The sequence below is a fragment of the Hyperolius riggenbachi genome, chromosome 3 (genome assembly GCF_040937935.1).
Source record: "Hyperolius riggenbachi isolate aHypRig1 chromosome 3, aHypRig1.pri, whole genome shotgun sequence".
NCBI classification, from domain to species: Eukaryota; Metazoa; Chordata; class Amphibia; order Anura; family Hyperoliidae; genus Hyperolius; species Hyperolius riggenbachi.
The window spans coordinates 276,786,116-276,799,969 of record NC_090648.1 but is presented as its reverse complement, the minus strand read 5'-3'; the positions used below and the strand labels follow the sequence as shown (position 1 = coordinate 276,799,969).

General features: G+C 44.1%; 1 protein-coding gene across 1 annotated transcript in view; it reads left to right on the top strand.

Annotated features, from left to right (window-relative positions):
• Nucleotides 1–13,854, top strand: part of MAPK12 (mitogen-activated protein kinase 12) — a 165,093-nt gene that overhangs the window by 60,862 nt on the left and 90,377 nt on the right. The window contains exon 3 of the mRNA XM_068276361.1: nt 7,785–7,843. Coding sequence (XP_068132462.1) covers nt 7,785–7,843 — 59 coding nt within the window. The remainder of the gene's footprint in view (nt 1–7,784; nt 7,844–13,854) is intronic.

Here is a 13,854-nt window from a genome sequence, read left to right as displayed (position 1 = left end):
CGATAGATGTTCTTTGTTCCGGTTTGTACCTTTTTACAAGTACTCTTACCAAGGACTAGTTTTAGTCTAAAGGGAATAAATATAGTAGTCTACATATCCTTCTCACTTCAGTTGTCTTGTAAAATTCCTAAGGGTTGGCAGTTAAGAGACGAATTTCATGTTACATACTTTTAATCAACAAAATTGTATTATGCAAATTAGAGGAGTCTGAGTCGGTGGAATCCTAAACTCAGGAGTCGGAGTCGGTGGATTTTTGGACCGACTCCACAGCCCTGGTTGCCAGTGCTAATAAATTCATGTTTCCTTTACAAATAGATTGTGTCATCTTGAGAGGTAAGCCACCTCGATCTTTCTCTCGTTTAACTTTTTTAACTCGGTTTTATCGTATCCTGGGCTCTCTTTACCCTTGTCCTGCTTGTCTATGTTCTGATAAGTGAACTTAATTTCAGGCTTGCAACATATAAAGGGTGTTAGTGGGCACTCCAATCTGCAAGGTTGGGTGCTTTGATATCGTGGCATAGGCAGTGCCACAAAGTCAAAGTTTTCCAATATATCAGCACACCGTTTTTCAAGAAGTCACGCTCTTTTTTTTTTCTTTCTTTCTTTCTTTTTCTTTCTTTCTTTTTTTTTTTAAGCCATATAGTCCACAAGAATATCTGACAATTGTTTTGGGGGGCCGCACAGGGTCCCCCTTTATCAAGGCGCGTGGTTACGATATAAGACATATACTATTTGAGATCGTAACCACACGCCTTGATAAAGGGGGACCATGCGCATCCCCTGAAACAATTGTCGGGTATTCTTGTGGACTATATGGCTTAAAGAGACACTGTAACAAGAAAAACATCCCCTGGGGGCGGTACTTACCTCGGGAGGGGGAAGACTCAGGATCCTAATGAGGCTTCCCCCATCCTCCTACGTCCCACGGGGGTGTCGCTGCAGCCCTTCAAAGCCGGCGCGACAAATCCGACAGCCTGTTCAATATTTAACTTTCCAGGCTCCTGCGAGGGTGCTGTTTCGGCTCTTCTGACGGAGATAGGAGGAAATAGCCGATCTCCGTTGGGTCCGCTCGGCTCTACTGAGCAGGAGACTTGTGCCTGCGCAGTAGAGTGGCCCGACGGAGATCGGCTATTTCCGCCTATCTCCATGGGAAGAGCGGATACTGCGCCTGTGCTGTAGCCACGGAGGTAAATATTTACTTCGCCGCCGCTCTGGGAGGATTTTCACCGCCACCGTGGGACCGAGGAGGACGGGGGAAGCCTCAATAGGATCCAAAGGCTTCCCCCACCCAAGGTGAGTACCCCCCAGGGGACGTTTTTTTCGCTACAGATTTTCTTTAATAAAGAGCGTGACTTCTTGAAAACCGGTGTGCTGATATATTGGAGCATTTTTAAATTTCAGGGTTGGCCTGATGTTTTTGTTTTATGCTGCACCTGGTCGGTGACATTTTTTTGTCTGCTGGTTTGGTCAACCATCCGCTGCAAGAAAGAGCTCTTTCTTGAACAAACCTGAACAGATTCTCCTGTCTCTGCTTTGGGAGAATGGACAGCTTACTAGCAATCTGCCTTATGGTGATTGGAGAAACTTTTCACTGCTGGATTAGCACACCAACAGCTGAAGTTTGTCAGCAGAAACTGGACCACTAGGCCTTGTTTCACCTGACCTTCAGGCCCATTCATACTAGATAGTTTTGCCGGCGATTTCGGCAAAACGCTCAAGCACTAGCACTTTTTAAAGTGCTAGTGCAATAATACCCTATGGGCCCATTCTCACTTGGGCGATTTTCATTAATTGCCGGCGATTAATGCAAATCACCAAACACAAACATGTAGCCTGCACCATTTTCACGCGATTTCCCAGTGATTAGTTTCAGTACTATAGAAGCGATAAACGCGATTGCTAAAAAGTGTGGCAATTTTTTCGTGTTCAACGCAAAAAGTCGCCTGATAGCAAGTGTGAATGGGCCCTTACTGTGCAGTAACTGTGGGACAGATTGGAAGAGGTGCTTGACAGCCTACCATCTTAAAGGGAACCTGAAGTGAGAAGCGATATGGAGGCTGATATATTTAATTTAAACCATATGCATTGCCTGCTGATCCACTGCCTCTAATACTTGTAGGTAGAAACCTCTAATCTGCGTGCTTGTTCAGGGTGTATAACAGAAATCTGACCAGATTAGCTGCATGCTTGTTTCAGGTGTGTGATTCGGAGACTACTGATGCCAGAAGGGTCAGCAGGACTGCCAGGCAACTGGTATTGTTTAAAAAGAAATAAATATGGCAGCCTCCTTCTTAGGTTCTGAGATTTACTGTATATATACTGTGTCTTCAATCTGAAAGTCATTTTATTAACTGAATGCCATTAAAAGATAATTCTACATTTTTAAAGTGATGGTGGTTATCCACTTCCCCTGGACATGTAGTCAAACAATCAGTAGTACTCCCTAGCTCAGATGTGCCAATAACTCACAAAAGTCTCTAATTTCCAACAATGTAAAGATGAACTGTGGCTGTACTATGTATTTGCATGCACACATTCAATTTGGAGACCCAGCAGATCTACAAACAAGTGGGCTGAGCCTATAAACTGTTTACAATGTGGAAAATCAAGCTATGGATCCCCGGACCACAGTTACTGCAGTCATCCGTTATCAGCATATCCCAGCAAAGGAATGACAATTATAGCTTACCTGCATGTCTGGATGGGAGTAGATAACTCACCTTTGCATTTAAAGTGAATCTGAGATGAAAAACTAACTGTAACAAGTAAAGTTTTTAGATAGTTTACTCAGCAAATCTAGCTGCAAACAGCTTTAACAGTTCATGATCATTTATTCCTGTGATACAATGAGGGCAGCCAAGTTCTGTTTGTCACATTACACACAGGCAAGCTGATCTGTATCTCCAACCCTCAGCCTGTGAAAACTTCACTTCACTCCTCACCTAATCCCTCCTCCCCTCTGCCTCTGACACCTCTGGCTAGTAACCATAAGCCTCTGCTACTGAGGCTGAGAGTGCCAAGGCTCTCTGGAGAAGCTGTGGGCGAGGCTTGTTTAGTTTATAGGGAATTAGAGTATTAAAACAAAACAAAGTATTTGGCTTGAGGAATGCACTATAAACTTCTGTATATTCTGGCATATAAGACTACTTTTTAACCCTTGCAAATCTTCTGGAAAGTCAGGGGTCGTCTTATACGCCTGGTGTCATTGATGGTGGGTGATACGCTCCCCTATCCTGTTACCCACTCTCAGATCTTGCTGCTGAGGACTGTAGTCAAGCGGCGTAGGCGCACATGTGTAAGATCTGAGAGGCAGAGAAGGAGGTAAATGGGTTACAAGGGTGGGCCAGAAGTGTGAAAGAGGCATGTTTTATGGGCACAATGCGATCTATTCTTCCATACCACTCTGATAAACAGGGAGAGTTGACCAATCCAACCAGTCAATCACCTATATACTGTTATATACTGGGTACCACATACAGTACAACACCAGTATGTGTTCATACATAGCACCACTATATGATTTTTTTTTTTTAATGTTTATTTGGTGTGCGTTAGAAGAGGGGTAGTCTTAAACGACGAGTACATCCTAAACTCTATATTTTAGCTGGAAAATGTGGGGGATCGTCTTATGCGCCCAGTCGTCTTATACGTCGGAATATACGGTATATGGAAGGAACACAATTATGCAATGAGTAAAAGTTTATCTCGGATCCACTTTAAAGTGAACCTTAAGTCGAGTAAAAAAAGAGTTTTACTCACCTGGGAGCTTCCCTGACGGCGAAACCGGAAGTGGTCGCCGCCGGGGACTGGAGCATCGCAGAGACACGGCGAGGGCACCGATCGGCTGCAGGGGGCTGAGGGAAGCCCCAGGTGAGTAAAACTCATTTTTTTTACTCGACTTAAGTGCCTCCTTAAGGGTGCAGCTGTCTTTTTTAAACAGGGCTGTGGAGTCTGAGTCGGAGCAATTTTGGTTACCCGGAGTCAGTCGTGATTTCATAAACTAAGGAGTCGGGAGTCGGAAGATTTTTGGACAAAATTCACAGCCCTGGTAAGTATTAGACTAAGGAGTCGGAGTCGAGGAGTTGGAGACATTTTGGGTACCTGGAGTCGGAGTTAGTCAGCAGTTTCGTAAACTAAGGAGTTTGAATATTTTTGTACCGACTCCACAGCCCTGCTTTTAAAGTGCATCCGAGATGAAGTTTTATACATTGCATAATTGTGTTCCTTACATATAGTTTATAGCAGTGTTTCCCAACCTTTTCCGGCCCGGGGAACACTGTCTGACCAAATTTTTCTCCGGGGAACGGCGCGCGCGCGGTGGGGGCGATGCGGCCCCCGGTTGTTTGCGCGACCTAGTGGACAGTGCCGCTATGGGGGGGTGTGCGGCTGCATAGCTGGCATAGTTGCCCCAGTGTAGGGAGTTTAGTTGCCTCAGTATAGTGCCCCAGTATAGCCAGTATAGTGCCCCAGTATAGCCAGTATAGTACCCCAGTATAGCCCCCCAGTATAGCCAGTATTGTGCCCCAGTATAGCTAGTATAGTGCCCCAGAATAGTGCCCCAGTATAGCCAGTTTAGTGCCCCAGTATAGTGCCCCAGTATAGCCAGTATAGTGCCCCAGTATAGCCCCCCAGTATAGCTAGTATAGTGCCCCAGTATAGCCAGTATAGTGCCCCAGTATAGCCAGTATAGTACCCCAGTATAGCCCCCCAGTATAGCCAGTATTGTGCCCCAGTATAGCTAGTATAGTGCCCCAGAATAGTGCCCCAGTATAGCCAGTTTAGTGCCCCAGTATAGTGCCCCAGTATAGCCAGTATAGTGCCCCAGTATAGCCCCCCAGTATAGCTAGTATAGTGCCCCAGTATAGCCAGTATAGTGCCCCAGTATAGCCAGTATAGTACCCCAGTATAGCCCCCCAGTATAGCCAGTATTGTGCCCCAGTATAGCTAGTATAGTGCCCCAGTATAGCTAGTATAGTGCCCCAGAATAATGCCCCAGTATAGCCAGTTTAGTGCCCCAGTATAGTGCCCCAGTATAGCCAGTATAGTGCCCCAGTATAGCCCCCCAGTATAGCTAGTATAGTGCCCCAGTATAGCCAGTATAGTGCCCCAGTACAGCCAGTATAGTACCCCAGTATAGCCCCCCCAGTATAGCCAGTATTGTGCCCCAGTATAGCTAGTATAGTGCCCCAGTATAGCCAGTTTAGTGCCCCAGTATAGTGCCCCAGTATAGCCAGTATAGTGCCCCAGTATAGCCCCCCAGTATAGCTAGTATAGTGCCCCAGTATAGCCAGAATAGTGCCCCAGTATAGCTAGAATAGTGCCCCAGTATAGCCAGTTTAGTGCCCCAGGATAGCCAGCATAGTACCCCAGAATAGTGCCCCAGTATAGCCAGATTAGTGCCTCCCGCCCGTCCCCGCGGCCGCCTCTGTTATTACCTTGTTAACAGCGGCCGCTCTCCCCTCTCCGGCGCGTGTATATTCAAGCAGCGTATCTCCGGCTGCTCTGTGTGATGCACTGATGCGGAAGAAAGGAGGGCAGCGACTTCCTGTAACGGCGATATGTATCGCCGTTACTATGGTAACCGAGCCCTGCCTCCTTCCGCATCAGTGCATCACACAGAGCAGCCGGAGATACGCTGCTAGCATATACATGGTCTGGAGAGGGGAGAGCGGCCGCTGCTAAGGTAATAACAGCGGCGGCCGCAGGGACGGGCGGGAGGGGGGATAAGAGCACGGCACACCAGGCAACGTTCCGCGGCACACTAGTGTGCCGCGGAACAGCGGTTGGGAAACACTGGTTTATAGGGCATTCCTCAAGCCAAATAGTTTTTTTTGTTTTTTGTTTTAATACACTTAATTCCTTATAAACTAAACAAGCCTCGTCCACAGCTTCTACAAAACGCCAAACGCACTCAAACCCATGTAGCAAGGTCTTATGGGAGCTCAGTCTGGGCAGGAGGAGAAGGTTACTAGCTAGAGATTGCAGAGGGGAGGGAGGAGTGAATTTTTCACAGGCTGAGGGGCGGAGATGCAGTTGCAGATTACCTGTGTAATGATGACAAACAGAACATGGCCGCTCTCATTGTATCACAGGAATATATCATCTTAAACTGTTGAAGCTGTATGCAGCTAGATTTGCTGTGTAAACTATCTAAACTTTAGATAAGATATATAGACAAGTTACTTGTTATAGTTAGTTTTTCATCTCCAATCCGCTTTGAATATTGTCTTTTAACTTTAGTCTGCAATTTTTGTTTGGAAACTTGCTGTGAATGATGGCAATAGTATATGGATTTGTGCTAAAATACCCCAAATACTTATGTACAATATATTAAACTTATTGTCCACTTTTCACTCCTGCAGCTTCTCTAGTAAAATGATGGTGCCATTGTAATAAACCAGAGTTGAATAACCTCTTGCTTGAGATAGTGGTGTGCTTTCTTTCTTTCTTTCTTTCTTTCTTTCTTTCTTTCTTTCTTTCTTTCTTTCTTTCTTTCTTTCTTTCTTTCTTTCTTTCTTTCTTTCTTTCTTTCTTTCTTTCTTTCTCTCTTTCTTTCGGTGCTCTGCGGAGCTTGGAACCATTTGAACTTGGATCTCCATATTTGTATTTGCATCCCTGAGAAATGTAGCACATTGTTAGTTGTTTATTCTTTCAGCATCCTTTTAAAGCTAAAATATTAGGCTTAAATGCAGCCAATCTTTATAGCAATGTCTAGAAGGAATCATACTTTAATGTAAAACCCGGATGAAATGAAAAGGGTTTATACTTTCATTGGGCTTCCTACAGCCCCCTATAGTCTGTCTGTTCCCTTACTGTCGTCCTAGTCTCCTCCATTGTGCAGTTGTGAGGCCTGCAATCCAGCTAAGTTGCAGTAACACTGCTCATGCATGGTCCTGGGAGTGTTCTGCGCAAGCGCAGTTACTGCATGTGCAGTGGCCTTTGTCTAAGCCCAGTCGCAGACTTTATGGGTCTCTTAGCGAAAACACTGAGGGAACCGGAAATCTAGGAGCATTTTGAGCATCAGGAGAAAGATTTTCAACATTATGAAAAAGATAAAGCAAAGGATCCTTTTGGTGATCACCACATTTTAAACGCTTCAGGAATAGAGAGCCCTGATCACAAAAGCTCCTATTCTGTGGCAGTACCATATACAATGTACCATGCTACATTTCAGGCACACTGCAGGGTAGCCCCTGGGGGTGCTTACATTTAATGTGGAATGCATATTTAGTGTGATAAAGAAAAGGAGGTGGGAATGTGTCCACGAAAGAAATCGCATGGTTCATAATCAAATTCCTAAAGATCTAGCTTCTTTTTAGTGCTATGTGTTTTATTCTCATCAAATTGGGTAAAAAGGGCTCCACGTGGCCAAGGACATTTCTGGCGCTGCCACAGGCCGTAATTTGAATAACTGCTACAGCGGCACTCGCTAAGTAATTTGGGTGCCAGTAACAGATGAAGCTCAAATTACAATAAAAACAGTACAATTTGGCCATCAGCAATAGCTGTAAGACGAATTGCATCTTACTCCCGCTGCACGGCGCCTTGGGGATAGAAAAGTAATTAATATCATCTGGAAATTTACCACAGCAGGGTGAGCAGTATTTCAGCATCACCCTGCACCCAAATTTCCTGGCGACTTTTTTACATGTGTGCATTCTCATTCCATTTATTTAAGTACTTTTCTTGTGGCTGCACTTTTAGAGATACTTGTGTGTACTTAGAATAATTTAAATTATACTGCTTTGTCACTAATTTGAACTTTTTCCTTTTCTCCTCTGCAGGTTATTGGCCTTTTAGATGTATTTACGCCGGACTTGACACTGGAGAAATTCAATGATTTGTAAGTTGTTGCAGTAGTTAGTGTTTGAAGGAGAGGGGCTGCTGTACATGACATACTGAACACATGCCTGGAGAGGCTGTGCCATTGGTATTTGGTGTAAAAGAGTGTGATGTGGTAAGATGCTCCCAGACTTTTCCTCTGTTCCCCTGATATTGTAATGTATGACATTGTCAGCACCTCTCTCTGATGAGTTACTATTGGCTATGAAATAACCTCTGCAATCCTTTCTGGTTTCATGCTCAGCATATTTTCAGTTAGTCCCTTCAGTGATCCTCCTTTTCAGAAGCAAGTTGTGACAGGGTTTAAGATCTACTGAGACACTTCTGACTGGTAAATTGCCCCACCTTTTTCAACTTACACAGTGATACAATGTAAATGACTGCTGAGACTCTCTTACATCAAACAAGTATTGGCTGGGTGGCAACCGTTAACAGTTATGTTAGATGTTAATACCGGCTCGGATCGATCTTTTGGTGAATTATGATGTCTTTGCTCAAAGTGAAAGGTGTGTGTGTGTGTGTGTGTGTGTGTGTGTGTGTGTGTGTGTGTGTGTGTGTGTGTGTGTGTGTGTGTGTGTGTGTGTAGTGTTTAAATTTTTTCCCTTATTTTTTATTATTTTCTACATTGGACAACACAACTATGAAGGAACATGTTGAATTATGCAGTAAACAAAAAGTTTTAAATCAGAATAGGTTTTCATTTTAGATTATTCAAAGTAGTCACCTTTTTCAGTGATGACTGCTTTGCATACTCTCAATAAGACAATTATGTAGTCTGGAGTTGTCTAGGTTCATTGACCTGCTGAAAAACGTGTTGTTCCCACAAAGCACAAACTATATTGGGTACCCTGTTGTTACAGAATGTTGTGGTAGTCTATGTGCTATGGATTTTGAACAAATAGCCAACAGTGTCACCAGAAAAGTCTCCCTCACACCATCGCACATCCTCCACGCTTAAAGAGAATCTGTATTGTTAAAATCGCACAAAAGTAAACATACCAGTGCGTTAGGGGACATCTCCTATTACCCTCTGTCACAATTTCACCGCTCCCCGTCGCATTAAAAGTAGTCAAAAACTGTTTTAAAAAGTTTGTTTATAAACAAACAAAATGGCCACCAAAACAGGAAGTAGGTTGATGTACAGCATGGCCACACATAGAAAATACATCCATACACAAGCAGGCTGTATACAGCCTTACTTCTGAATCTCAAGAGATCACTTGTGTGTGTTTACCTTCTGTCCCCAGCTTCTCTCATGCACTGAACATTACAGGCTTCCTGCAGACAGCTCTGCCTATGTCGTTAATTCCTTAGTATGTGACAGACCAGCTCCTTTCACAGCCTCCAGAGGAGGATTTTTATCCAGCTCTCTTCTATCACTGATAAGATAGCAGAGAAGCTGCTGGCTTATGTAAATAAAACACACACTGGAGTGTGCATAGAGGAACAGTTCAACACTGAAGAACTTGGCAGCCTTCCAGACACAGGCCGACAAGTCTGACAGGGGAAAGATACATTGATTTATTACAGAGATGGTTATTAGAGATGGGCCGAACGGTTCGCCGGCGAACGGTTCCCGGCGAACTTCGGTGGTTCGCGTTCGCCTCCCGCAGGCGAACGTTTCCGGAAGTTCGGTTCGCCCCACAATGCACTATGAGGGTCAACTTTGACCCTCTACATCACAGTCAGCAGGCCCAGTGTAGCCAATTAGGCTACACTAGCCCCTGGAGCCCCACCCCCCCTTATATAAGGCAGGCAGCGGCGGCCATTACGGCCACTCGTGTGCCTGCATTAGAGAGAGTAGGGCGAGCTGCTGTCTGTCTCTCATAGGGAAAGATTAGTTAGGCTTAGCTTGTTCCTGGCTGCATACCTGTTCTGTTCAGTGAGCCCACTGCATACCTGTTCAGTGATCCTGCCACTGCATACCTGTTCTGTGAACCCACCACTGCATACCTGTTCTGTGAACCCACCACTGCATACCTGTTCTGTTCAGTGGACCCGCCACTGCATACCTGTTTAGTGAACCCGCCACTGCATACCTGTTGTGTTCAGTGAACCTGCCACTGCATACCTGTTCTGTGAACCCGCCACTGTATACCTGTTTTGTTCAGTGAACCCGCCACTGTATACCTGTTCTGTGAACCCACCCACCACTGCATACCTGTTCTGTGAACCCACCCACCACTGCATACCTGTTCAGTGATCCTGCCACTGCATACCTGTTCTGTGAACCCACCCACCACTGCATACCTGTTCAGTGACCCTGCCACTGCATACCTGTTCTGTGAACCCACCCACCACTGCATACCTGTTCAGTGACCCTGCCACTGCATACCTGTTCTGTGAACCCACCCACCACTGCATACCTGTTCAGTGATCCTGCCACTGCATACCTGTTCTGTGAACCCACCCACCACTGCATACCTGTTCTGTGAACCCACCCACCACTGCATACCTGTTCAGTGATCCTGCCACTGCATACCTGTTCTGTGAACCCACCCACCACTGCATACCTGTTCAGTGATCCTGCCACTGCATACCTGTTCTGTGAACCCACCCACCACTGCATACCTGTTCAGTGACCCTGCCACTGCATACCTGTTCTGTGAACCCACCCACCACTGCATACCTGTTCTGTTCAGTGAACAGTTTGGTGTGTCAGTGCAGTGTTCTCCCCAGAATTTTTTTCCAGCCGGGTGGCATGAAATAGTAGCCGGGTGGCATGAAAAAGCAGCCGGGTGGGACGAGATGAAAATGCAGGGCAACTGTGCTTACAGCATAGGAGGAGGTGAGAAGGTGAGCCGATCACAGCCGGGTGGTCACCAAATCTAGCCGGGTGGAGCACCCGGCTAAAAGAGCCTGGGGAGAACACTGCAGTGTGAAGCAGTACCTTAATTACACTACCTGATTGATGTATACACATGCAAGATGTTTTAAAGCACTTTAGGCCTGTCATTTAGCATTCAATGTGATTTCTGCCCTTAAAACGCTGCTTTGCGTCAAATCCAGATTTTTCCTGGGGACTTTTGGCGTGTATCCCACTCCGCCATGCCCCCCTCCAGGTGTTAGACCCCTTGAAACATCTTTTCCATCACTTTTGTGGCCAGCATAATTATTTTTTTTTCTCAAAGTTCGCATCCCCATTGAAGTCTATTGCGGTTCGCGAACTTTACCGCGAACCGAACCTTCCGCGGAAGTTCGCGAACCCGGTTCGCGAACCTAAAATCGGAGGTTCGGCCCAACTCTAATGGTTATAGTAGAAAGAGCTGCAGCAAGCCAGATCACATTAGAATAGGTTTAGGAACTTGTAGGATGGTAGAAAAAACGTTGTAATTTTTGTTACAGAGTCACTTTAAGGCCTCTTTCAGATAGGAAGCTGAACTGCACGCTTGTCAGCTGCTAATCTGAAAGAGGCCTAACAGTTTGAACCAGACATGTAGAAACTGTCCACTTACCTTTTTCTCTGTCTTACACAGACACAGCTGGTGGAACAAAAAGGCCTTAATTTGGACTCCTCAATCCAAAGTTAGGACTTCCACTAGTCTAATGTCCATTCCTTGTGTTTCTTGATCCAAACAGTATTATTCTTCTTCTTTTTCTTCTTCCTCCTCAGTAGTTGCATCTTTGTATTCATGATGCCTAAAGTTCACTTTGCTGCAATCTCCTCTGAACCGGTGACATTGGGATGTGTCTGCTACTTGAACTCTTTTTATAAGATTTATATGGCCTCTAATTTAAGGAGGTGTTAGTTTGCAATTTCGGAGGCTGGTAACTTTAATGAACTTATCCTCTGCAGCAGAGGTAAGTCTTGGTCTTCTTCTTTTTGGGGTGGTCTTCACGAGAGCCAGTTTTATCATAGCATTTGATGAGTTTTGTGTTTGCACATTCAAGTTCTTGAAATTATCCAGATTCACTAAACTTCATGTGTCCACATTTTTGAAGGGGACTCTTCATCTATTTTCTCTATCTAAATTTCTCAAGAGAGCTATAGATGCAGTACCACTCAAAAGTTTGGACACATAAAGGTAACATCGTGGGTCTCCTTTACACATGCTAAATTCTCCGCCGAGACTGTGCTTAACGGCCATCTCGGCCAAGTGTCATCTAGCCTGTGTACCTGGCTTTACCCCAGACATCTAGACTAATTGAGACTGAATAGAAGGCGTGAATTTTTGTATTATCTTTAAAACCTGCGTAAACAATTATGAAATTAAGTGACTTCTTTTGAAGCCACTGTTGACCAGTGGCTTCAAAAGGCCCAAACCTATAATTATGGATAAAAAAAAAATTTCCCGCCCCCAGGCCAAATTTTGTCCATTCCAATCCATTTAGAGCCCTTTGTCCACATGTAATATCCAATGTACACCATTCCCTCTCCTTTATGTACAGCTGCCTTGGGCATCAACTCCTATCTTTTTTTATCGCTTAACCTTTGCAGCCCCCCTTTTCCATATGTAGCCATGCAGTAACCCTATCTTCCATGTCCTGCCACCCGTTGAGCAGTAGCTTTCCAGAAATCCATCCCTGACACAGATTACCTTTTCACACTTCTAGCAAACCAATTTGACTCTGTCCAAAATTGTTCATTACATAATTGTAAAATAAGCTCCATTTGTCCTTTTACATTTATGAAGTCTGGAGAGACCTGACTTGCAGAGTTGGCACGTTTTGCTGCCCAGAATAAGAATTATCTGTACATAGGAAAATTGACTTACTTTTTTACCTCATTTGATCTGGTAAAGGTGGTTGAAGTAGTGATGGAATCTCCTCATGAACATAAAAAAACAATGTCTAGCTGAATATGTTACATTTGTTTAGCCGCTCTCTAAAGCTTTATAAGTCTAAAGGTTCATATTGTAGCATTTTATCCCAAGGATCATTATCCTGTTGTTTTTCTTTTGGCCTTTGTTGCCTGTGCCCTCATTCTCTGTGTTTACTTTTCTCTGTGCAGGCACTTCACAACATGGCAATATCTATCTTAGTAAAATTCTAAAAATGTGACAGTCTGAAAATGTGCGTCTTTTCTCTCTTGCCAACATCAGTAAGCACTGTGCTTGATTGTGCAGAGCTATTAACCTTGCATTTCATGGAAGTACACCACCCACACAGTATCCAGCAAGCAGGCTTACATTATATACTACTATCTGCTACATTAGTGATGGAGGGTAAAGGCTGTTAATTCAGAGACCGAAGAGACTCTTTTATAGGATTGGTCCAAGTGAAACTAATATATCAAATATAGACATAATCCTGTCAGACTAAATCCTCCATTTGTTTTCTTAATATCCTGGATATTCCACATGCAAAATATCTATATTAACCATTGCAGAAAGGAGATGACTACTCCTTGCTATTACATTATCACACATTTAGCTCTGGGTGAAGGCAGTAGAAATAATAAATTGCCCCTTTCCTATAGTTTGAGAAGCAGTACTTTGTGATAGTGCAGACCTCGGGACTGCAGTGAAAAATATTTCTGCTGCAGTCTCTGAAGAATGTCAGTAAGTGAATCTGTCCACCATAGTCCACCAACAGCTAAAATACTCATTTAGGATGAGAATTCCTTTTAAGGTGCATCTTAGTTCACTGACTAATGCACATCAATAAAGGCCACTTGGAGGCTTCAATTACTATTTTTTACAGTTTAATTGGCAGTAGTAGGTACCTGCAGTGCCCAGAGTACTTCTATCCTGCATGTATGAGTGCAACATTTCCTTAGTGATTATCTGAACTCACGTCACACTTAACATACGTTTGAAGAAAGTAAAATAAAAAGTAGTAATGGCATCCCTGCCATTACAATCACTAGAGGGCAATAAGAAGCAGAGTCCTGCAAAATATGTTTCAGTAGAACCTGGAAAAAACAAAATTAAGTATTTAGTCCTGTTTACAGTATTTCAAGTGGAGGACTTCTGTTTTTTTTTTTTTTTTAACTATCCTCACCATAAACTGTCATGATGGTAATGACTTGTACAGCGGTATGCAAGTAGGTATAAATGTTGCTTTAAAGGA